Genomic DNA, 26,266 nt, shown 5'->3' with positions numbered 1-26,266 from the left:
AAATATTGATCTATGAATCCTCTCTTACCAACACTCACAAGGAACATCTAAGAGTCACAGTAGGTCCTTACTCAGTAGTTGAGGTTGACTTGGACTTGAGGTTTCACGATACTAGCCCTTAACAGGACACGACTCCGACCAGTGCCCCAAGTACAACGTCCCGCCTCACGCTAGTCAGTAATTAACTGCTCGGTTGAACATTGCTATCTTAGTACCTGGTTGGTGCTTGGGCTTGTCAGTCACTTGTAGTGGGTGGGGCCTCAAAAACTCAGATCTAAACCAGACGCCGCGATTTTACGTCATTGCAGAGCGACCAAAGCTGGAAAGGGAGGGGGTGGGGTTGTGAGCGTACCTCGGTGGTGGTGGGGGGCTGCCTGCGAAGGTATCATGGCTGCTGCTACGGAGCTTAGTCACCCGAGCAGCAGTGACAGCTGTCTGGAGGGAAGCTGCAGCCCCAATCTTTCCCGCGAGGTGCTCTGCGAAGTCTTTCATTCCCTGCACACACTGGCTGGACAGGTGAGTGTGGGGGGGGACTGTGCATAGGGCCTTTGGCTCCCCGCCACCCCCGCTCCCGCCCTTTATCTCTGCAGTGTGTGGTGGGGGGCGGTGTTCGGGAGCGAGGCATCAGAGGACTGCCTGGGTGTGGGAAGGCTGGGTAGCTGAGGCCGGGAGCGGAATCCAGGCCCGGCCATTCGGATCAGAATGAAGAGGATGACTGTACTGGGTTTACTTGGGTCAGTACGGGTGTCAGACTAGATTACCTTGCAGTAGTCCTCCCGGAGAGTGAGTGGGACGATCTAGGTGAAAACCTGGCTTGGCGAGAATGTATGAATTTTTTGCGCAAACATTTTCTGAGTGTCTTGGAGGTTCCTGGCGCTCAGGGTCCTTTTACCCAAATTTATTCTTTATAGAAATTGGTCAGTACGATCTGAGATTTTTGGAAAAGGGCCTCCTCCGCCTTTTTAGGATGATTTGTCCTTCTGAGTCACTTGGTGTTTTTTGTTTTTTTTTTTCCTTCTGGCCTTGTGTACATTTATTATTCTGTCAAACTCTGAGGAAAGTTAAAGGAATTAATTAATCTTAAATATTTCTAGTGTAAAGTTGGATGAGTTATCCATGACCGATATCGATTGCATTAGAACTGTCATTTAACTATTAACTAGTTTGACTGATAAATCGCTTTTGCAGAAATATAATAAAGTTTAAAAACTAGGCTTTTCAGATTCTATTCTATAAATACATTATTTCATTATGATATAATAAATTAAATTTTAAACGAGAAACAAAGGTTTTTGCCTGCTTTTAAAAATATCTTCCATCTTAAATGGACTAATTTGTTCTAGGCTGTTACTATCGCATGTAGTGGACACAGCAAGCATTTGTGCCAAAGAAAATGGAAATTTCTATGAAAATAAAGCGCTTGCCCGACTTGTGAGAATTAGAATTAATCCTTTAAAAAGTTATTGCAATGTTTTTAAAAACCTTAATATGTTTGTTGTGATTTGCAAACATTAAGTTATTCACTCAGTTTTGTGTAATGAAGCAATTCTTAATAGAATCTCCTAAAAGACAGGACTGTTAAACTTACACACACACCCCTTGATTTTTTTTTTTCCCCTAAGAGTTGGGATCTTTTGATTGATATTAACATTTCAGTCTTAAGACCCAGGACATTTAAGTGATTTAAAAGTTAGAGAACTTTTTGTGGCATGGACATTGGAACTTTAAAACTGATTCATATTCTAATGTCAAGGTGAAAAAAATTTATGCTCACCTATTACTTAACAGAAATTTTTGAAGTTAACATTGAGAAACAAAATGAACATTTCTTTTTAAATATTTTGCATGTTGAATTTTTCAAAATCACTTCAAATGTTTAAATATTTTGGTATCCTAAAGGTACTGATGGAGAAAATAAATTTTACTTATGTCACCTGTCAAAAATTTTTAGAGTAAACATTTGTGAGTTTTCCCTGACACAGTGAAGGGACCTTCTGTACAAGTATGAAAAATAAGATGGTTTCATAAATTAAATGCTAACCATTTGGGTAATACTTTATGTTTTGAATTGTATTGTTTTTAAGAATGAAAGCTAGGTATAAAATTGCCCCTATTCCTCCACCCAGGGAGACAGTATTTCCTTTTGCAGAAAGTTTCAAGGATTTAAAAAGTGTATGTTTGATGTGTCTAAATTCATCCTAAGTATGTTGTATTATTAGCTCTCCTCAGTAGGAAAAATAGTTGAATTTTTAAAAGTATTTTCTACTCCAGATTTAAAATTTAGTAATTTTAACCTTTTTGCTTGTCTCTGGATGGCCCATTTTACCAAGCTAAACATTGTTAGTTTGGATTTTCATGTTAATTTAATAAGATTTCTATTAAAAATGCATATTTAAATAGTCTGTATTAATAGCATACTAACCGATTTTTGAGTGAATCTATATGGCAAAAGTTCATAGAATTCATATTATTAATAAGGAATTTGTTGAAAGAATAATTGGATATATTGGGATTATTTTAAAATTAAGTTGTGAAATTATGTGGTTTTCTTAAAAGACCAAGTATTCTTAATTGCACTTAAGACTTACATAAATTCTGATGAATTGAAATGAGTATATGATCCAAACTTAAAACTTCTTTTCTCTAGAAAATGTGGTGTTTTACTTGGGTTGAGGATTTGTCTGCCTTTTCCTCAAACCATATTTATAAATTTGCCATAATAGACTATAGACCTTTTGGTGGACTGTAAAAGTATGATAATGGGTTATTTCCATACATAAACATAATCTGTGTAGGCATGAAAATAATATCTATTAAGATAATGCACTAAACTTAATGTAAAATCTTAATACATCTTTGCCAGTGCAGCTTACATAAAATTTCATATTTCTTTACACCTGTCTCATATGAACTGTAAATGCTTCTAGTCTTGTTCAAAGGGTGGTAAGTTTCTGTCACATGTTTTTCAAAATAGTGCCCATTGGTACTCTGGGATCTCTTTGATTCCATGTACTATGATTCTGTTGTTGTTATTACAACTTATGTGATCTATACTCAAACTTATGTAACACATTTTTGTTTTGTAGATAAAATGACTAATTTTTAATAAATTATTTCTGAAAAATAATACATAATTAACTTGATTCTACTATAGAGTTTATCTTTATACTATGCTATAAACACATATTCCTAGAAAGTTTATGGGGGATCACTTTTATTCAAATGACTGCAGATGGAGATTCTATAATTTTCACTGATTTTGGTATCAATTTTATATTTATGCTCTTGGTACTTTTTTGGATATGATTTTATTTTTATAGATCATCAGTGAAAAAGAAATTTTCATGTAATGAGACCATGACATCTCACATCTTACTAGAAAATACTATTTAGCAAATAGCATGGGCATTCCATTTACTTTCTGGTAATTTATTTCACTATTATGGATAAGTATTTGGTTTTCAGTTTTAGACTTCCATAGCTAAGTAATAGTTTAATTTTTATTTGAAGTAGACAATTATGTTGCTATTTATCTCTAGTCTTTTTGTGAATGAATAATCTTGATTTTTAAATTATTTTAAAAATTGATTAAAGTTGAAAACAGTAAAAATGTGATTCGGAAGATGTCAGAATTATGATGTATATCAGGTAAAGAGAAATCCACATAGTAGAACTTTTAATAAAATAGTTGTGCTACCTCTGTTTAATGCTCTGAGCTGGAAGTGATACAGTTCTGAATAGGGCAATCCTATTTTGGACCCCATCCAAAGGTTTTCAAATATTGAAGTGTCTAAAGAAGCTTCATCTTTTTTTTTTAATCTTTCATGGCTGGTTTCACCTCTAAGATGGTCCCATTACACAGACCTAAGGAGAACATTAGAACAAGGTGTCATTTTGTTTGGGTTTTTTTATGAAAGTCTGTACTTTTTTAGCTTTTTAAAATGGTAATTGAGTAGAGCATTTTAATATATCACTAAATACTTGATAACTTTGAAGAAAAGGCATGTGTTACTCCACAAAAATCTTATTTTTGTGACAATCCCAGTTATACAGCTTAATCGTGTAATTTTTGTGATGTTGCTCGTTTGCTCCTTTGAAGCTTAACCTCAAAGATGATGTGGTGAAAATTACAATCGATTGGAACAAGCTCCAGAGCCTCTCAGCATTCCAGCCTGCATTGCTCTTTAATGCACTTGAGCAACACATTTTATATTTACAGGTAAATTTCATGTTTGAAATCTTAACTTGATATTGAAAATAAAAATTAGTTGTGGTTAAATTAACTGGAGTATTTGTCAGTTTTATCTTAATAATATATTAATAATGTTATTAATAAAAGGTTACTTATATCCAGATTGAATCTAAATCTGTTCATTTCAGTAGTGATCAGGACAGTTATGGGCTATGTATGCAATTCTATTCAATTCTAGACTTGCACTGAAAATTCAATACAGTTCCATCTATGGTGGGTTATAATTAAGCAATAAGACACGGCAGGTGTGTGTCATGCTATGATAATGATTCCATGCCTTGGGTGAGTTTGGAGGCTCATGGAGTGCTTTCAGTGGTTCAAGAAGTGGCATTATCCCAGCATGACACATCCTGGAGTGTCTATTGCAATTAAACAGTTTCAGCATAGTTTTTAAAAGAAAGTAATTTCTGTGACATTAATGTCTCATCTTAGTAAGTAGCCAGTTGCTATTTTATCTTTTCTTTACAGTTTTGAAATAATTCATCCTTGATATTAGAAGTCAATATTGAATTGTTATTTATAATAGTATTGTTTTATTTTTTAATATTTCAGGTCAATAACTGAACAGTATTATGGCTTTACTGGTTTCTAATTGAACATTTCTATAATTATAATTGTGTAAGTTGCAGTTTACCTCTATCAAAGTATAAAATATGAAGTGTCAAGAAGATGAGTAGAATTGTTTGGATTGGTCACTTTACTATGATTAAGGTGTTAACAAGATTTCAGAAGAGTATTTGGTATAACAAACAATGGAGACAAAATTGTAGGTATGAAAAAAATAATTTGAATATTAGAGTTAAGTGTTGGTGTGTTTTGACTAATGGAATAGGCATTAATTTTCAGTCCTTCATTCAATGACTGAGAAAATTTAACTCACTGCTACATGTTAAAATTAATAGTTGACCTTGTTTTTTAAGAGCAGAGCAGTGAGCTATAGAACTTAAATAAGGCCTAATTGGGAGAGGTGGGGGTGGAGGTAGATGGGTAATATAATTTACATTTACTGAGCCTTTTTTACTCCTGTAGTATAGTGAGAGGCATATATCTGTTTTCAGCTATGGGCCTTGGTAGATTAGCTTTTCAGCCCCCACTCCCATGTTCATATTCTTTTGTAAAATTTAATTTCATGACCAAAGATGATATCTTGCCATGTCAGGAAAAGCCTGAGTGTTCACTCAGCATAACACCTATATATTTCATGTCTATGCTCTCTCATTCACTTTGGCCAACTGCAGTTTCAAGTGGAGAATCTCCAGTGATATGGTGATAATGCAGGGCTTTGCTGAGTGAGAGCACTGGCTCTCGTGTTAAGGAGGAAAAATACTAAGCCTTAGTGTTCTGAGGAGGCATTTGAATGACATGTTAATTAAGTGGCATTGGTGCCAGAGGCTGAAGCCTTTGATTTGGCACAAAATAAAAGATGAGTGACAGAATGATTTCCTCAAAGAAAATTTTAAATTTCCTCAGCTTTTCTTTCTTTTTCTCTCTTTTTCATTTTTTTTAAACAAATTTATAGCAAATCGTTAAGTCTCAATAGCAAGAAACTGCAAATACTTGTATGTGGTCAGACCTATATATCCTTATGTACCAACTTTTTATATTTAATAATATTATTTCATTTACTTAGAAGAAATTTATATAAACATGTTAAATGTATAATTAATTTTGGTTAGTTTGAACCCCAGCAGATGGAATTGTGTTCTTCTCAGCCTTTTTTAGCAAAACTTCAGCCTCTCATTAAAGAGGAGAATTCAACTGCTATTGAAGAGATAGGAAAAACAGAAACGGGGAACAAGAATGAACTAAATGCCAAATTTCCCACTGGTGACCTACAAGAGGAAGAAAAGCACAAAGATTGTGATTTAGGAGATATGAAAAAGATACAAATCCATTTTGATCCAGAAGTAGTTCAAATAAAGGCTGGAAAAGCAGAAGTAAGAAGTTTGGGAGTGGGGCAAAAGAAGGGGGCAGTACATTTAAAAGTCTTACTGTTGTTTACATTGTAAAAACATATTTGTTATTTGTAGATTGACAGACGAATATCTGCATTTATTGAAAGAAAACAAGCTGAAATCAATGAAAACAACGTCAGGGAATTTTGCAATGTTATTGATTGTAATCAAGGTAACTACCTAGAAATTAATTTTCATAGGATTTTAAGTACAATTTTTACAGTTATTGTAATCTTTGTTTTGTTTTTAAAAAGGAATAATATTAAGAACAATTTATTTTACAGGTTTTTAGTAACAAGGCAGTGGAATTTTCTTCTGTTTAATAATAGTATATTGCAAAATTGGTTTTTTGTTTTGCTTACACAAAAATCAAATAAATGCTAACACAAATATACTAACGTCCACCACAGGTTTGAAGATAATTTTAAAGTACCTTTAGGAAATGAAGGTGAAGTGTTGGGTGACAAGATTGTCCAGTCTCACTAATGAATTTTAAGCCTGTGAATGTACTTGTAAAATTATGATGTTAATACAGAAAGTGAACTTAGTAAGTTAATAGTATTCCTCAAGAGGGAGCAGTTTTCTCACTACTCCTAAATTGTGTGCAGTGTTTTAAGTCACAATACAACCAATTTGTCATGAAGACCTTGGTGTCTTATGCTTTTTTCCTTTCTCTCACCGTGCATACATTTGCTGTTTTCCATCAGATTCTTCTTTCCCTCTTCACTTGATGCTATAATACGTTTACAGATCTGCAGGTATGCTGCAGAATACAAAATATTATATAGCGCTGTCATAGGTCATACTCAGTCATCCTAGTAATAATCAGAAGAAGTATTTCTTAGAAAAATTATGAACAGAACATTCATAATTGGAATGAGCATTTTTCCTATTATCTCTAATATCTCTTGGTTAATTATGAACACAGAATTGTCAGATGAACCTAGAAGTTTTCAATATGATATGAAAACTGATTCTCTTAGTGAAATAATATAGGCTCAGTTTGGGACCTAAATTTAACTTTTCTACTAATTTTACATATGTATGTCTAAATTTGTTATAATTTCCTCTTAGCTTTTTAGAACAGGTGCAACAGTGGCAAAATCTCAGGTACTACATTCTAACTGCAAGCAACCCATGAGAAAGGGTCTGTTGAGGGAGCAAGCACAAGTGTCACTAATGTTATTCCTCTGTTCTCCCTGCTAACTCTATTATTATAAACCACCAGGGGATAGAAATTGACAAGAATTGAAATGCTCAGCAGGATTCCTTGGCCCATTCAATCCCTTGCTGGCTCAAAACAGTGCTAGTAAGAATTGCTGTGGAGAGTGACTAGCACACATATTCACGATCTTCACACCATGCTGAATTTCTCACTGATGGATCAGTTAATCTATATATTTGGAATATAGCTTTGGAATGGATAATAGCATCTTTTTTAACTAAGAGTTAAATCCCATGAAATAGTAGAAAGAGAATTGGGAAGTGGTGGCCCTTTATGCATATTTTAAGGTGTCTCAAGAAAAATAAAAGAATATGAATGAGGTAGCACATGCCTATAACCACAGTTACTTCTGAAGCTGAGGCCTCCAGGAGGATCACAAGTTCAAGGCCAACCTCTGCAACCTAGAGACACCCTGTCTGAAAATAAAAATAAAATGATCTGGGGATGTTTGTAGCTCAGTGTTGAAGCACCCCTTCCCAAGTACCACCAAAGAGAGGGGGCGGGGAATAACTGTCTAGTCTCTAGATATAAAAGATAAATGGATTTGGAATTTTGTTCACACAGTTTGACTTATCAGAACTACTATAGAAACTTTAACTGAAAAAATACATTTTAATGTGTTAGTGTGTTCCTTTTAATGCCTCTCATTTTGATCTAAATATAAAGAGTGGGTTTTTTAAAAAATGAAATTCCATAATTTCATAGAGGAAAAAAAAGTAATTTTCTTTCAGTATCTCATTTATCGTTGATTTTTTTTTTTCAAAATAAGGGAATTTTGAAGGAAATTAACTGCCAATACATGCTTTTACTAATGTTATTTTAAGCAATAGTATATATTATTACTATGTAGTATTATAGATTATAATATGCATGTGAGTATATTAATAGTATTATATGTTATGTTAATATCTTTCCAGTTTTCTTACTTTATAACTTATTTGTTCATATCTAACTTAAAAGAAACTGTACTTTTCAGCTTGGAAAAAAAAATGGAATAAATTTTCACTTACCTGAAGTTGCATTTTTTTCTAAGTGGTAGAATGGGAAGAGTAGATAACTTGTGATAGGGGTTTTTAAATGAACATCAAAAATCTAGGTAAAGTGGAAAAGTATATGTTATTTTTGAGATTAAGGACTTTTTTATGTGGAGTTCTGAAATTAAAAGATGTTAAATATATAATCAGCCCTTTTTGTTTGGTATTGAATAATAGCAACAAAAATATGAAAAATATTTTTAACAAAAGATATTTCAATAAAAATGAGTTCTGTTTCTCTAATGAAATAGTATTAAAATACAGTATTCTATAATATATAAATTATTTTCTCCAGAGGTCCAAATGGTTTTTAGGGACATTGGTTTACATTAAAAATTGTATTGTTACGTTTCTTAATGGCTTTTTTGTGTATAAATCTGACCATTAGATAAAAATATTAGATGTTATGATTCATTTTAGAGGATGGATTTGGTCTATTCTGTATGTGATGGTAATTTTAGTTATTGTCATTATTTAAAATCATATTCTCTTATTATGAGTAATATGTTAGTATGAATTATTAGGTTTATAAATTGAAACATACTTAACTTTATATTCATCTAAATTCTCCTTAGAAAATAGTTGTGCAAGAACTGATGCCATTTTTACCCCTTATCCTGGATTTAAAAGTCATGTAAAGGGTAAGTAACTATGGCATAATATCTTTGTCACTAACAGAAGCTTATTCTAGCTTATTAACAGAATGGAATAGAAATAAATTTCCCATCTAAGTTTGTTTATTATAAAACAAAACAAAAATATTGCTATTCTTCATTTCTGGGTTTGTAGTTAGGTGAAAAGAATATAATGTTAGCAAATTTCTGTTTCTGTTTTTGAAATGTAAATGGACATAGGCTTTAAAGTTTCTTAACTTCAGTTTCTAGAGTTGTGAATACATATGGACCACAGACTAGACCTGAAGGAATTCAAGGGTCAGGTCATAAATCCAACAGTATGCTCCGAGACTGTGGTAATCAGGCTGTAGAAGAACGACTACAAAATATTGAGGCTCACTTGCGATTGCAGACAGGTAAGCAAAGTGTTAAGTGATGCCTGAAAATGTAGCTTTGCAAGTAGTTAAAGAAATACCAATTCATTTACTCACCAAATTTTCATTGAGCACGCATTATGTGTAAAACATTGTTCTGATTGATACAAAAATGAATAAGGCACTGTCGGGTCAGTATTCTTTATGAATTTACAGTTTTTATCATGTATGCTTTTCTTTCTCTCACACTGCTTGCCATTTTCTAAAATTGAGAAAGGGCTAGTAAGTTAGGAACAGTTTCCAAAATAGATCCTGGTAGCCTCAGTTTAGTAAAGTTATAGCTGAAAACTAATGTAGTTTTTTCCTATAACTGGTTTCAGAACTTACCATGTCTACCTCTTATCACCCACTGTGCTAGGTACAAAATGATGACAAATGGGGTTTTAGTCCTCAAGAATCTCTCAGTAAGAATAAGCATATAAATAAATAAATGCCATAGGGAAAGTCAATTAACATTAATTGGACAATACTGCCAGTCACTCTGAAAGTATATCATCCTAGTACTTAATAGTACTCTTTTGAGGGATTGGTACTATTATCATTGGATAGAAAAACTGAAGTTCAGAGAGCTCAGTACCTTGCCTAACATAGTGACAACTGGAAATCAAGCCCAAATCTTAACTGACTGTAAAGCCTGAGTTTCCCTCCCTGTGTAGTCACCATGTCCTGTTGATACTACCTCCTAAATATCAGTAGGTGAAGCCACCATGATCTCTTCCTTGGACTGACTGAAGGATATTAAGTAGTCTGTTTGCCACTAAACTTCCTCCCTAGGTCAGTCTTTACCCTGTGGCCAAATTGTACTTTTTAAAGCTCAAACCTGATCTTATTTCTACCCAGCTTCCATACATGCATACCAAACTTCTTATTTGTCCATTCATTCAACAAATGGTATTTAGCTCCTGCTATAAGCCAGGTGCTGTTCTAGATTCCAATAACTACATCTGATCAAAAGTTCTATTTGGGAGAGACAGGAAGTCAACCAAGAGAAGGAAAAGGAGATTGAGACTGGAGGAAGTTGTAATTTTAAATATGATTGTCCATACCTATACTGGCCACATCTCTGGACTTCCCATCTCCCACTCATTTTATTACCCTTAAGCCTTTGAACTTATGCTTTCCTTCCTTATTCCAGACCAGTGTGGATTCCTTTTTTATATAGTCTCATAGCCTCTGGTACTCCCTGCCCTTCTTTCAAGCAGTTATTGCAGCTCTGTTTGCTTAATGTACATATCCCTTCCAAGATAGTAAGGTCTATGAGAATGGAACTGTGTCTGTCATGTTCATTATACTTTGTGTCTAGCGTAATGTCTGGCATGGAACAGGTGCTCAAATGTTTACTGAAGGAACAGTTGTTCATTTCACCTTTTCAGATATGTGCATGGAAGAGTGGGACACAAAACAGCTTTTGTAAGGGATGTCAAAGGATGGCATCCTTAATGAAGTGACATTTCAGCCCTCAAAGGATTAGTAAGAATTTTCCAGGAACAAAGCATTTCATAAAGAGGAATAGTGTCTGCAAAAAAGGACAGGGACACCATATGGTTCAGGAAATTTCTGAATCCAATTTAGCTGGAGTATTTGCTGGATGGAGAAGGTAGAAGAAGATAAGAGAATGAATAAGTCTTTAAGTGTAACAAGATTAGCATTAAGAATTAATACCAAGCTGGGTGAGGTGGCCCATGCCTGTAATCCCAGTGACTCAAGAGGCTAAAGCAGGAGGGTCACAAGTTCGAGGCCAGCCTCAGCAATTTAGTGAGACCCTCAACAACTTAATGAGATTCTGTCTCAAAGTAAAATATTTTAAAAAAGGACTAGAGATGTAGCTCATTGGTAAAGCACCCTGGTTTCAATCCGCAGTACCAAAAAAAAGAAAAGGAAAAATTACCCCTTCCCCCAGAAGAAAATGGGTTTAAAATGCAGTTTAACTGTATAAAAAGGATTGACTGGTTAAATCTCAAATAGTTAATTCTTTTGAAAAATATCTGTTGAATGCTCTCTGTGTGACAAGCAGTATTTTAGATACAAGGAACACTGATATGATGTGATGATAGGCCCCAGCTTCAAGGACTTTATAATCTAGGTAGCAGAAAGATTAATAACAAAATTGAATTTTAAAGGGCAGTGAAAAAGGGTATTATGGGGGCAAAAGGAACCTCCATGTGAAGCAGTTCAGGGAATGACTTACAACCCAGTGAACTGGCTCTTGAAAGGTACAGGGAACATTCTAGATAAATGGAGCAAGAGCAAAGTCAAAAGAACAAATTATTCATTTCACCTTACTCAAGAGTAAGAACAACCAAGGTCCTAAGATAAAAAACATATTCTCAAAAAAAAAAAAAAACTAGAGTTTTTGTATTTAACAGGTTGATACTTTTGATATGGTAATTCATCACCATATTCTTTAATTGCATAGTGATTGTCTAATTAAATATTCATTCAGTCAATAAATATTGAGCACTCGCTCCATGCCAAGTATTGTAGTCTATGCATTGATGCTTCTTAGCTTTGTGCAGTGCACAAGCTGCCAGTGAACAGAACAGATAAAACTCTTCTGCCCTCTTGGAACTTATATTAAAATGGGGAGACAAATAACAGAATGTTGTGTGTAAAATTAAAGAAAGGAGGATAGAGAATGCTGGGTAGGGGGAGATAGTAGTATCTATATTTGAGTACCAGAAAAAAGAAATCAGGTGGCTGGAACCCTATGTATATGGGGAGAATGTAGGACCTTGTAGGCCATTGTAGGGCAGGTAAGTATTTGAAGGGTTTGAGCTGAGAAGTTATAGGACTCATCTTACCTTTTAAAAGGATCACTGGCTGCTGAAAATACAATCTTTGGAAGCAAGGCAAAAATGGAGGCCTATTTGGAGGTTGTGATAATCCAGGGAGAGATGGTGGTGATCTGGATATTGGTTACAGTGGAGATGATAAATGGAATGCTTCTAGATACAATCACGAACTTGAAATCAAGTGACCTTAATTTACTACCTCCTCCCCAAAAGTTTATTGTTGAGAATTATGGTAAAATCCCCTTTTAACAGTTTTTTTTCCCCCCCTAGGCCAAAAAAGATAATATGGCATGTAGGGAGAGATATAAATTGAAGAAAGTAATATGACATTGCAACAACTAAATTGAACCATCATTGGTCACTAAGTATTTTTCTCCTGTCAAGTAACCATCAAAGCCTGTCAGAAATACAAATTGTTCTACACAGAAATTATTAATATCTTATAAAATGAATGTAACATAAAAGTCCTAGCAATGTAGGAAATATATTGCTTATATCTAGCAATATAAGTGGGGTTTGGAAAGAGGAGGTATAGTATAAATTTGTCCCATGGTTTATAATATGAAAATAAAAGCTAAGAATGGATTTCATTCTGTTTTTCTGTTGACACATTTTTTAAGTTTAAATATTTCTTATTCCTTTCCATAACTGTCTTTGCATGATGTTAAGAAGGAATTATTCAGTAGTGTTTCAGAATCTCTCTTTTTAAAATATACATAGGTGGTCCAGTGCCAAGAGACATTTATCAGAGAATTAAAAAGCTTGAAGACAAAATCCTTGAACTGGAAGGCATCTCTCCTGAATATTTTCAGTCTGTAGTAAGTATAAGTGTCTTTTAAAAGTAAAGAATTTCTTATCATTTATTAAATTTAAAAAAATTTAAATTTAAAAACCTAATTTATTATAATTAGGGTTTTTCATTGTGTATCAATTCACTAATTGGTCTGTGTATAAAGTACTCTTTTAATAATTAAAAAATAAATGAACACAGCATTGTGTAGGAGGGAGTTAATGGTTCTTTAAAAATTCTGATTCTGAGCCAGGTATTATGTATGGCATACACCTATAATCTCAGGGATTTGGGAGGCTGAGACAGGGGATTGCAAGTTCAAGGCCAGCCTCAGCATCATAGTGAGATCCTAAGCAACTTAGCAAGACTCTGTCTCAAAATAAAAATGTCTGGGGATGTGACTCAGTGGTTAAGTACCCTTGGGTTCAGTCCCCATAAACCCTCTTCCACTCCCCCCAAAAAATTCTGATTAGAAATACTGAAAATATTTTAGTGTTGTGGTTTTTTTTTTTGTTGTTTGTTTGTTTGTTTGTTTGTTTTGTGTGTGTGTGTGTGCTACAGAGGATCAAATCGGGACATTATGCATGCTTGACAAGTGCTTTGTCACTGAGATGCACTCCCAGCCCCCAGATTTAGAAATTTTAAAAGGAATACCTTTATTATAAATTATCCAAATTCTCTTATGCTCTTTTCATAGCATAATACATCAGCCTGGATAGTAGTCAGTCCTGTGACTCTGACCTTGCTATCTTACTTGTAAAGCAAATGTTTCTGCTAAGGCCTACCTCTGTCAGTTATCTCTTCTGTTTTGTTTAATTCCTCTATCTCTAGATTATTTCACTCAGGGCATAGACAGTTACATTTCTCCATGCTAAACAAGCATACATCTTAAGCTGCCACCTTTTCATTACCTTAACCACTAGACTTTTTGAAAGACCAGATTTCCATTTATCTAATTCCTCAACTCTGGCATCCGTCCATCTGTCCATTCATTTATTTATTCATCCATCCATCCATCCATTCATTCTTATTTTTCTTTCCAAGGACATTAAGAAATTATGTTGTGCTGACAAGTATTTTCTTTGGCACATCAGCCTTTTTCAAGCAATCCTGAGCTCATTATGTTTTCCTGAGTCTTCTGAGGTGATCTCATATATATATATATATATATATATATATATATACATATATATTATATGTATGTATTTTTCATCATGTATATATTTTCATCATATATACATATATATCATTTTATATATCACACATATATATAAAATACATATCTTTTCTGAGGTTTATTTTTTAAGACATTCCATATTAGAACTAAAGTAATGTAAAAGTGAGATTATACTAAAACTCCTGTTTCTGAAAATTACACAAAATAACTCACATTAGTATGTATCATATCAATCACTGGTGAAATATATTTAACATTCATTTTAGGTATAGCAACATCTTTCATAAGTTACAGATTGTGTATTAGAGTGAGGTACCAAAAAGAAGTATTTCCAGAGAAAGACTGCAGGTCACATAACAAAAAAAGGCTGCAAGACTTAAATGATAAAAATTCAGAGGAAGATATTTATCTCATTTACTGCTCTCAAATGTAAAATGAGGTTTATAAAGTACTAAAGGTTGAAGCAGGAAGATACCAGTCAAACACTTAGTATACTGCCCAGTACATGGTAAAAAGCTCTGTAAATATTAATATTTATTTAATTTCAGAAACAGCTATAAAGTAGTTGTATAAACATGGATAAGGCAGTCAGTTTCTCTGGCCTTCAGATGTCTAATTTTAGAAAATGTGATAATTGTATTACATATTACAAAGTTCTTTCCACTTTTAGAATTATTCTAAGGATGTTTTTCCCTAGAAAACTTTTTTAAAATTTTATGATTCTTTTCCTACAACAATCTACTGTAAGTTTTTCTCAAACTGCTTTTATTAAGTAATCCCTAAAAGTTTAGTTATTTTTCTAGTTCAGTTTCATACCTTGTTAATATAATTTTTGTTAACAATAGAACTGATCTTACAAGGGAGTATGGTAGTATCAGATGACTCCATTGAGGCCTTTCTTCATAATTTATCTCTTCTGATTCTAATTTATAAAAAACTTTATATATAAACTTAGTTAACAAATGAACAAGCCCTCCACATCACAATTTTGTAGTTTTTAAAATTTTTTTAAATTTTTAAAATTTTTTTTATTTTGGATCTGTTGTACATGAGATAGAGTGTTTAATTTAAGAGGTAGAAGTAGTCTTTCCCAGGCAGAGAGTGGGAGTTCTGTTTTAACATTTGAATAAGAAAGGGACCTGTGAAAACAATATTTAGAAAGATTTCTATAACAGTGAGAGGAGACCAATGAAAAGGGAGAAACTAAAGACGAAGAGACAGCAATGTATTAGCTAGTGTGTGAAATGAGATCTTAAAATAGAGTGAGAAGATTAAATCAAGTAGGAAAGAAAAGTTGACAAATACTGATGATTGGATGTGGAAAGAAATAACAAGGATATATCTAGTTTCTGGTTGGAAAAATGATACCATAACTGATAGAAATAAGCAGATCTATAGGGGAGTTGTGTTTTGTTTTGTTTTGTTTGTTTTGGTGAATTATGAATTTGAAGTCATAGGAGGATATGATAGAAATGTCAGGCAAGTTTTTGAGATTCAAGGCTTTACTTGAGACAATTGAGAGAATCTGTTTAGAGGTACTAATTAAAACACTGATGGGTAAAAACACTGCAGCTGTCAAAAGGCTTGAAGTTTGGTGACTACCTCTCTTCAGGGGCAGGAAGCATTAGATATGTAGACAAAAGATTGGCCTGAATGAATTAGCAATTCAAAAAGAATAGATGATGGCAACCTGTGATAAAAGTAGTGCTTTTCTAAAGTATTTCCAAACATGTTAAAAATAATAGTTAGGCAGGAGGAAGCTGAGGCAGGAGGATCATGAGTTTCAAAGCCAGCCTCAGCAACAGCAAGGCCCTAAGCAACTCAGCGAGACCTTGTCTCTAAATAAAATATAAAAAAAAGGCCTGGGATGTGGCTCAGTTGTTAAGCACCTCGGGGTTCAATCCTTAGTACAAAAATAATAATAACCTATCTTTGATTAGGACATTTCTCAATGTTGGAAGTGACATATCCATATTAATACTGAGCCACAGGCAGACAAAGAGGTGGAAAGAGTTAAACATTCAGACTGATTCTGTTCTCCAGGCACAGGGGGAAAATGATTTCATGCTCACCCTTATATAATATAATGAGTGAGTCCTTGCAGGGAATCACACTCCTTGCTTGAATAGAACCAACTCAAGGACTGTCCTTGTGCGTGAGAGGAGTTGAGCATGCTGTGTGCCCTATAGAGGATGGAGCACATGACTCATCACCCTCACCATCCTCATGCTAAGACTACATGTTGGTAAAAGCACAATTTTACATATTTATTTCTAATAAGTGTACTGAAGAAACTATACACGGAGCCCAGTACTCTAGCTTCTAAATTTGGAAATCATGGGAGACATGGGAGCCCATTAAATTTGGTAAAGATTGAATTTTTGTTGGAAATTGAATTTTTGAACTCTGAAGATTTTATTTGAAATATGTTTATCTTAAATTCACAGGTAGATAAATCCTAAACATAGGAATGCTTCTCAAAATGAGATTGAGATTATCAAGGTAGCACTGGAGCATACCATATAAAAAGGTGAACATTTGCAGAAAAAGAGATGCAAATTGTATTCAACTCATAAAACAGGTTTTATATATATAATTTTTTCATTTAATGAAACACATAAAACTCCAATATAAGTTATAATGCACATAAAATGGGAACTATGATCCCAAAGATCTTTATCCTTCACATTATGTGGAAAGGGTTTAATGTGGTAATATTTTTAAGAGTATGGCTTAATAGACTGTTTAGGAGATGTGATCTTTATCAGTATTTCCAAAGAATTCCTTACTGATTTTAAATTGTGACACTTGAAAACAATAACTGCTTTATGTTTCCACAAACCTCTGTTTACTTTATAGAGCCATATAACTTATATGCTTATGCATCTGTTTTTCACACTATATTGAACCTCTCAAGGGCAGGAACTATGTCATGTTTATCTCTGACTATACAGAACATAGTAGATACTGAGTAAATATGCAAATGAATGGATAGGATGTAGCTGCTAGTTAATTATTTGACTTTCAAAGGTGTGTTAATTTGCTCCAAAGCACTAACTAGGCATAGTTTTTAGTTAGTAATGGTAACTTCTGGTTCTCAAGGAGAATATGGGGAAGGGGAGTGCTAAAGGACAAGTCAATATATACAGACCATGTGTGTGTTTTAAGTGTGGGGGTATGTAAAGTATAAGTGAACAATTACCTAGCTGGAAAATTAGATTGTAAGCATATTTTGGAGGGGCTTGAAGGTCACACTAGAGTTTGCACTTCCCATGTTATCCGAGTAAAACTAAGGGTTTTTTTTTGTTTGTTTGTTTTTTGTTGTTGTTGTTGTGTTTTGTTTTTTTTCCCCCCTCCTAAGGAGGTACTGGGGATTGAACCCAGGGCACTCTGTTACTGAGTTATATCCTCAACCTTTTTTATTTTTGAGTTCTTAAATTTTGAGACAAGTTATCAGGCTGGCCTTGAATTTGGAATCCTCCTGCCTCAGCCTCCTGAATAGCTGGGATTACAGGCTTGTACTACCTTGCTCTGCTAATTTAATTTTTGAGAAAGGAGAAATGTAATTTAGGTGCTGTCTGATGGCATTTTGAAGTCTATGAGTTGGAAAGAAATTGGAGTCAAGGAAACTAATTTAGAAAGCCTGTCTTTGTCCAAGCTGGAAAGAAATGAAAGTTTGAATCAGGGAAATGGAAGTAAAAGGAAAGAAACTTTTAAGACAATGCACATGTAGAATCAATTGCCCTTTACATATGATTCAAAGGAAAAAACTGGATGTAGTGGTGCATGCCTATTATCCCAGCTACTTGCAAAGCTGAGGCAGGAGGATCACAAGTTTAAGGCCAGTCTCAGCAATTTAGAGATACCCTGTCTAAAAAAAAATTTAAAAAAGGAAGGGCTGGGGATGCAGCTCAGTGATATAGCATCCTTAGTTTCAATCTCCAATACTGGAAAAAAATGAATAAAAATAAAAGGAAAGAATATGGTTGGTTATAGAAGACCTCCTTACCCTTGACTTTCCTATGCATGAGTTCCCTGGATGTGTGTATATAATATCATCTTTTCATTAGGACTCCGGTATTACAAATGTAGCGATCAATTATCTCCTATAGTAAAACAGTGGAAGAAAAGAGACAGTTTTGCATTCACTCTATACAGTTGTTTCTTTAGTGTGCTGTTTTCCCAAATATTTCTTCTCATGTATCAAAACTTATTAATATTTTCACCTTTTATAGAGATATCTTTATATCTAAGCTGGTCTATAGTACTCATAGTAGATATGGTGTTTCTAAGTGTTATACTTATGAACATATTCTGCACAGACCTAAAATAAGCCCTAAAGACTCATTTTATTTTGTTTACAAGTCATTGATCCACTGATGTCCTTATTCTGACTCTGATATTTTTAACTTTGGTTTCAGGATACAATAAAAATCCGATTCCTTCATGACATAGAAAATAACAATATTCTACAAGTTAAACTGTTAAGATTTAAATATATTTAAGGGGAAGTATATTTAAGGATATTAAGGGGAAGTATATTTTCATTAAGTACCGAAAAAACCACCCTTTGGGAAGGTAGGAAACTGAGCAAAGAACAAATGAAATGTTAAGTCCCTCCTTGCTCATAGAATCCACCACAAGTATCTAGTTCAGTTTGGTAAAAGAAGGAGCATGTTTTTCTGAGCTCTATTTTTCTATATTTAATAATTCCAGCACTTAATGATTTCTTGTTTTTATAGCAACTAATAAAATGCATACCTAGATGGTCTTAAGAGTCTGCATTTTTATTTTATTTTTACTTATTTATTTTTTGTGGTACTAGAGGTTGAACCTAAGGGTGCTCTGTCACTGAGCTATATCCCCAGCTTTTTTTGAGACAGGATTTCACTAAGTTGCCCAGGCTGGCCTTGAATTTGCAATCCTCCTGCCTCAGTTTCCTGTAGTAGCTGGAATTACAGGTGTGTGCTACCATCCCAGTTTATGTCAGCCTTTGATACAAGAGAAAATGTGACTTTTAACCTCTTATAAATCTCAATGGTCAGAATGCTCATGAGAAAATTCTGCCACTTACAGTCAGAATTTCTTTGTAAGATACACTAATTTACTAATGTGCCATCGAAAAGCTTGTGGTGTTGTAAAACTAAGAACATAGATTAAGGTTTGTGTAATAAGATTGTTAGCTTCAAATACAAGAAATTTGAACTCAGACTAGCTTCAGCAGTGTGGAAATTATCTTATAATAAAACAGGAAGTACAATGATAACAATCTTCAGGGTTAATGGATTCAGTGACTAAAGCATAATTGTTGGAGAATGAGTTCTTTCTCCTCTCAGCTCTGCTTGGTGTTGGCTTCTTCCCCAGGCAGATGACAGTACAGCTACAGCACATTCAGGTGTCTTATCCATATGAATATACACAGGAACAGGCTCTTTTGAGTACTTTCTCTCAAAAATGGGGAAGTTTTTTCCAGAAGGTCTCTTAATCCTCTGTGGACCTCTTATTGGCCAGAACTGGGTCCATGCCCACTTCAGTCACTGGCAAGACCAGTGGGGCATGGTTAGCATTCCCTTCAATTACACAGATAAGCAGTGGATAAAGAATTGTTTGCATGGACAACCACAATGCCATTTATAGCCAAGGGGTGTGTGTGTGTGTGTTTTCTCACCCCTTGGCCTACTATACCAAATTCAATTTTCCTTGTCTATTACTGCTTCATCTGTTCAATATCCCGGGATGGAAAGATTAAAAAATGGAAATTTAATAGAAAATCCCAACAGTACCTCTTTCCAAAGTCACTCAGGCTCATTAGAAGCTGGTAATAATGGGAAAGTATGTATTGCCAGGGACAATCTTGTTTCTGCAGTATAGCTGTGTACCTTAAATATCATCACTTTCAGAGGGTAACTTCAGAATATAGGGATGTGGATGCCAGCAGATAATGCTTGGTAGGTTTGTGGGCTTTTTTCTTGTTGGAATTTTCAGAGCCTGTCCATGTTTAAAAAAAAATACAGAGCCATTGTTAGGAATATCCATCTATGAAACATGCCGTGTGCTCAGGAGGCCCGTGGCTAGCACGGCATGTTGACCTGTGCCTGGCCACCCAAGCGTTTCTTGTTCTGGGTTCTTGTTTTAAGAATTGCTTGTCCTCTCCTAGGCTCTGTTTATTCTTCTTGAACCCAGGGCCTTGTGCATTCGAGGCAAGCACTCTTCCAACTGAGCTATTTCCCCAGCGCCTGTCCATATTTTATATAGTATTCTCTAAAGGAAATGATACTTTCATTTTCTAAACATTGATTATTTACCTTTTATTTTATTTTCTTTTTTTACTTTTAAACTAGAACCTTTCTGGAAAAAGAAGAAAAGTTCAACCACCTCAAGTAAGTTATGCATCTTCATTTTGGCTTCTGCAATAGATTGATTCATTTCATATCTTATTAATAAGAATTTCTACTGTGATTGACTTTAGGTTATACCCTGGTAAGATTTAAAACTGAAGAAAGGGCAATATAAAATAATATATGTGAATTAAAGAAATATATGTATTTCAAGGGTATAGAATGACTCAGATGGGTTAAATAAATATAAAAATGTTTATCCTATTTTTAATAGTAGAAGAATGTATCAGTTCCAAAATGCCTAAAAATAATAAGTGTTCAAGTATCTTAATTCTCTTCCCACCTCACCTTTTATGGACACTACTTAACTAGAAGGATCTAAATCAAAAAGGGGATGTTTGTCAGAGGATGATTTCAGCCCACCTCTGCCCATAGTAATACTTATTAATTTGTTGAATCTTAAGTAATAAGATTTTGCTAGTCTAAATGATGCTAATGTAAATTTAAAGTAGGGAAAATCTTAAAAAAATTTTATTTTGGCTTCCCTGCCCTTTATGATGCAAGGGATCAAACCTAGGGCTTTGCATATGCTTGGCTTTTTTGCGGGGCAGGGTACTGAGGACTGAATTCAGGGACATTAAACCATTGAGCCACATCCCCAGCCCTATTTTTTGCATTTTATTTAGAGATAAGGTCTCCCTGAGTTGCTTAGCTCCTCGCTCTTGAGGCTGGCTTTGAACCCGCGCTTCTCCTGCCTCAGTTTCTTAAGCTGCTAGGATTACTGGCATGTGCCACTGTGCCCAGTGGCTTATTTTTTAATATTACTTATTTATTGTAAAACTTTGAGTAAAATTTTAGATACCAGCTATTTTTTTTTCCAGGAGAAATACTGGATTACAATTGACTCCTCAAACTGAATTTATAGGTATTTTAAGTTTAAAGTTAAACTGATCCTAAATTTTACTGTTGATTATGAGAATATTCAGTTTTGTTGTGTTTGTTGTTGTTGTTGTTGTTGTTTTGTTTTAAGTTTTTTTCTTCCAAGTACAAAAATAAGTCAGGAGAACTTTATCATTGGGAAAGAAAAAGTAAAGAAATATTCAAGTCTTGTTATTTTATGCCTTTATACTTATGATATAGTCATTAGGTATAGTTGTTAAGCTTCAAAATTATTCTCATGAGGAAACTGATAACATTTTATCATGCTATTGAATATTTTAAATATTTATAGTTCATTTAGTACTTTATCTGCATTAAGATACTTCAGAGTCTTATTCAGCAATTTGTGTTCTTATTGTTTATAGCAGAACTATTCACTGGCTGAACTTGATGAGAAAATTAGTGCCCTCAAACAAGCTCTACTCAGAAAATCAAGAGAAGCAGAATCCATGGCAACTCACCACCTTCCATGAAAAATTCCTCTCATCTTTGTCAATTTACTTTTTTTATATACGTGTGTACCTTACACTTGAATTAATTAATGGATATGTATTTATCAATGTAAATTTTTCTGTGAAGTCAAGGTGTATTTTTACATGAGTCTATCTTGCAACAGGTAATCTTCATCTATTCCAATGAAGTTTGAAATAATCAGTGTGCTAAAAATATCATTGTTGGAATTTATTCCCTTCTGTTTTAAAGGAGGTATTTTGGAAGTTGAAAAACTTAATTTGGAAGTACCTTGAGGTATTGTTTTGTTTTGTTCTGTTTTTTGGTGAACTACAGGAAGATTATTTTGATAGTGAGATTTAAAAGGAACTTTATATTTGTAACATTGGTTAACCAGTTTATTAGTTTAAATTAGTACTTGTGCACATATGGGCATTCAACAAAAAAAAAATCCAGTCTGAAATGAATTTTAAATCCATGTATAGACTTATATTTTTATTTCTTAAATGTCAGTTAATGTAAATAAACAGTTGATCCAAATTTATCCTTTTATTGACTGTGTGAGCTTGGGCAAGATATTCTCACTTTGTACCCTAATTTCCTAATTTATAAAAGGGTAATAATGGAACCTTATTTCATTGATTATTAAGAATAGGTGAGATAATGCATTACAGATTTTGAAACTGTCAGTTCCAAAGGAATTATTAACTGTTGTCATTGAATGAAACCTCGTCTATTTGTGGAGAGTAGTAATGATATTACAAAGAAGTTATATTGCTATAGTTGGAAATTAAACATTTAAAAGATGCAGTTAATTATAATATCCAAAGTCTTTCAAGGAGTAGCTGTTTAGGACACAAGAATTATCTGATTGCAAGAATCAGAATTTTGCCTAACATTGCTTGTAAAATGGGAACTGTTTAAAAAAAAAAATCGGAAATCTGAAACTTAATTGCAACAAGTATAGCTAAGCATCTTAGGGTCTAGAAAGTCAGCAGCAATGAATCTCTTTGTGTCTGACTGCCCCTGGCTGTTTGTCTCTTTCTGGTTCCGTGTTTGTCTCCTATTCTTGTTATCTGTTGTCCTCTCTCTGTGTCTCTTGTCTCCCTTTCCTTGTTCTTTTTTCCTTATCATGTCATTATCTCTGCCTATACAGTTCTCTCTCTCTTTCTGGACTGATTTCTCTGAAGGTGTGTACAGAGAGGCCATTTTTGCTTCCCTACATGAGATGCTATGTTAGTCCTGTCTCATAGCCTCAGCTTGTTCTTTGGTGCAGACTCTGAACCCAGTTCTGTAGAATTTCACAACTCCAATGACCACTGCTTACCTCAGTGTTTGTATCTCATATGTCTTAGATTACATCAACCAGTAATGGCCAAGATGATGGGTCAGGACCTCTTCATAGCAATATGCACTGTACATATAACCTTTCCAAGTGTGGCAGCCTTGAAAATACGGTCACCTGGTTAAAAAATAATAAGAGTTTTGAAGTCATTCCCAAGAAATAGGTGTAGGCTAGATCAGATGTACAAATGTCTTACCACTATATTTCATCTCTGCAGAGAAAATGCATCCTTCAAAATATTTTTGCCTAACATGATCTAGTATTACATGTGCAGCTACAAATCCCCACTTTCCATCTGGTCCATGTGATTGCTGTCCTCCAAGTTTAGTAATACATTTTACTACTAGCATATCAGCCATACAATAGGGGAAAATAGCATTAAAATTTATCTTGGAAGTAGGGAAGAAACCTAGAAAACAGGAACTGATACCGATCAATGGTCCAAACCACTAAATGCCAAGAGTCAGTTTCTTGCCTCCCTTCACAATAGAATAAATTCCTAAGTCATGTCTGAAACTCCTAGGACCTGCTCATTAAAAGGATTTCTTTTTTCCATTGTCCTTCAGGCCTGCTCTTCTAAGGGACAGTAGAGAAGAGTCTGGTGCCAGAATTCTTTTCTACTTGAGTCTGGGGCCTTCAGAAGAGACCAGGACTCAATAACACATTAGAATGCGTTGTTATAGGAAATTTGATCAAGAATAGTGTTCTTCTGGTGATAACTATCCCAGAACTTAATGGCCTTTCAATCATTGTCTTTCTTGAAAGAATCTTTGATCAAAAGATAATGCCAGGAATTTCTATGGGGTAAATTTGCTCCCTTAATCACCAGGCTACCTAATGGTTATTACTCTAGGATTTTTGTCATTCCGCTTTTCTTATTCCCATTGTTTCTTCTTAATGGCATTGTCCTCAAGAGAAAAAAAAAAAGGAAAATGAATGAAAAGAGGTTCACTTGCAGGGGCAGGAAAATGCCTTTTCCCTAGTCTGTCCCTATGAAACCACTCCCCTCCACAGGTTACATTCCAATCTGAAAGCTGACTGAGTTTCTGAGGCAAGTAGGGTTGGGAGTCAAAAGTTTTTATTCTGGGGGAAAGGGCTAAGCTTCCTTAGCTATTCTGGCTACTGCTAGATACTCTTCCCTTCAATTATTTAGGATCCTAAGCTTTCCAAACTCATGAATAATATTTAGGCCCAGCCTTCAGCAATCTCAGCAGATGTCCCTTTATGAAACTTGCCTTTCCTGCTTCCTTGTAGTTTATGCTCATTTGAGGTTTTGGGCTCTGTGGTGCTACTTGTCCCAAACCAGTGTGCCTTGCTCTTCTTATGACTTAAAATCTGGGGAAAAAGGAATTCATAATCTCAGAATGTGTCAACTATCCACCCCATAACAAATTACCTCTGGCTTGGGTAGTATTTTCAAGAATAAAAATGCCACATATACCCAACCCTTTAAGGAATGAAGGTCATGTCCAACACAAACATGGTCTGGGAACTCTGACCCTGTGATCTAGACTAATGAACACTGATAACCTTTTCATAAAGAATTTTCACTTTGTCTTTTTTTTTTTTTTTTTAATTCGGTACCATTAACAGAAAATGTTTTATGATCCTAGAGACAGCACTTAGGTCCACCGGACAAAATTTTGGCTTTGGGTTGCTTTTTTGAGCAGTTCTAACTCTTTAACAACTGATATTTCATAACTTTTAAATCTTCCTTAGATATCCTCCAAAGAACAAAGAGAAAATTTGCTTTTTAAAATTAGAACAAAACTCATTGTGTCCTTTTCATGTGTTATTTGAACTCTTATTAATCTAAAATACATCATGATATCTTAGTAATTTTGCTTTTCCTGTATCTTGAAACATTTTAATATCTCATTCCCAGAAATTATTTAATTATTGCTAATCAGTTACTCCCAACTATACTAAAAAAGACTAAATAAGGAAATGGAACAACAACAGAATCACTTAAAAGGACAATGTAATAACAGAATAAGTGAACACTATTACATTATCTTCAGTTTTCATACAGCCCAAGTATTACATCATCTTTCAAGAAGGTATGAAAAGTCTGGAGAAGCATCATCTTTAGAGTCCTTTTGTTCCCTCTTAAGGAATATAGCTGAGAATTAAGAATTTTTCATTTCTTGCCTATAATGGCAAATACTAGAAGAAAACAGGAATTTCCATAATTTATAAAGGAATCAGAAGGTGAATGCAAAAAGAGAGCAGTGCTCTAGCCTCTAATGATGAAACTTGGAAATTGATTATATAAGCAAAATCTCAGACCATGAGTCTTCAGATGCATATTCTAGATGAATTTTCTTATTCAAAAATGGATGAGCCATTATATTTCCAAGGACAACAAGAAAAAATGACATTATCATCCAGGTAATCAACAGGAAGGGCTTAATCGTGCAATATTAATACTATAACAAGGACCTGTACCAGGTTATTTTGCTAGATGGGATGGTGTAAGTTTTTTTCACCTTTTATGGTATATCCCCCAATGATATAGTTCTAAGCTAAAAAAGGCTAAAAGCAGCTATGTACACAAAGGTGACTAAAAGGAAATAAATTATATAGAAATGAAAACAGTGAACCAACCTTTTTAATTGGTGCTTATATATCTAAAAGTGAAAATATGTATTGTAACTTTCACCAACCTTCAACAAAACCATTACATCAAAAAAATTTTTTAAGTATTTATAGTGTTTTTGTTTTTGCAATGCAAATACAAGAAGAACTGGAACCAATGATTAACTAGCCCCTAGTAGAAATAAATTGAGATATGGAATCACTTTTTACAAAATGGATAGGTTCCAGGTTTTTCTTAGTGGGTGGTTAGAAAGATGTTCAACCAACATTGAGCATTTCAAGTATATATACCTTGAAAACCAAAAAAAATATGAAATAAAAAA

General features: G+C 34.1%; 1 protein-coding gene across 3 annotated transcripts; it reads left to right on the top strand.

Annotated features, from left to right (window-relative positions):
- The first annotated feature begins 315 nt into the window (after window positions 1–315).
- Window positions 316–22,544, top strand: Mbip (MAP3K12 binding inhibitory protein 1). 3 transcript variants are annotated; one of them, XM_046461446.2, is made up of 9 exons: window positions 316–516; window positions 4,100–4,219; window positions 5,965–6,189; window positions 6,283–6,379; window positions 9,042–9,107; window positions 9,344–9,496; window positions 13,027–13,124; window positions 20,615–20,653; window positions 21,919–22,544. In XM_046461446.2, exons 1-9 carry the CDS (start codon window positions 388–390, stop codon window positions 22,021–22,023), a joined length of 1,032 nt encoding a protein of 343 aa, XP_046317402.1. In that variant the 5' UTR covers window positions 316–387; the 3' UTR covers window positions 22,024–22,544. The 3 variants fall into 3 exon arrangements, with proteins under 3 accessions (XP_046317402.1, XP_058440454.1, XP_046317401.1); XM_046461445.2 differs by having other exon boundaries at window positions 318–516; window positions 21,916–22,544; XM_058584471.1 differs by lacking the exon at window positions 5,965–6,189 and having other exon boundaries at window positions 21,916–22,544.
- Window positions 22,545–26,266: the final 3,722 nt, after the last annotated feature.

This window comes from Marmota monax, unplaced genomic scaffold (assembly GCF_021218885.2).
Source record: "Marmota monax isolate L192 unplaced genomic scaffold, Marmota_monax_Labrador192_F-V1.1 WCK01_AAM20220418_F8-fsc00001, whole genome shotgun sequence".
Lineage (NCBI taxonomy): Eukaryota > Metazoa > Chordata > Mammalia > Rodentia > Sciuridae > Marmota > Marmota monax.
This window is presented reverse-complemented; position numbering and strand designations above follow the sequence as displayed.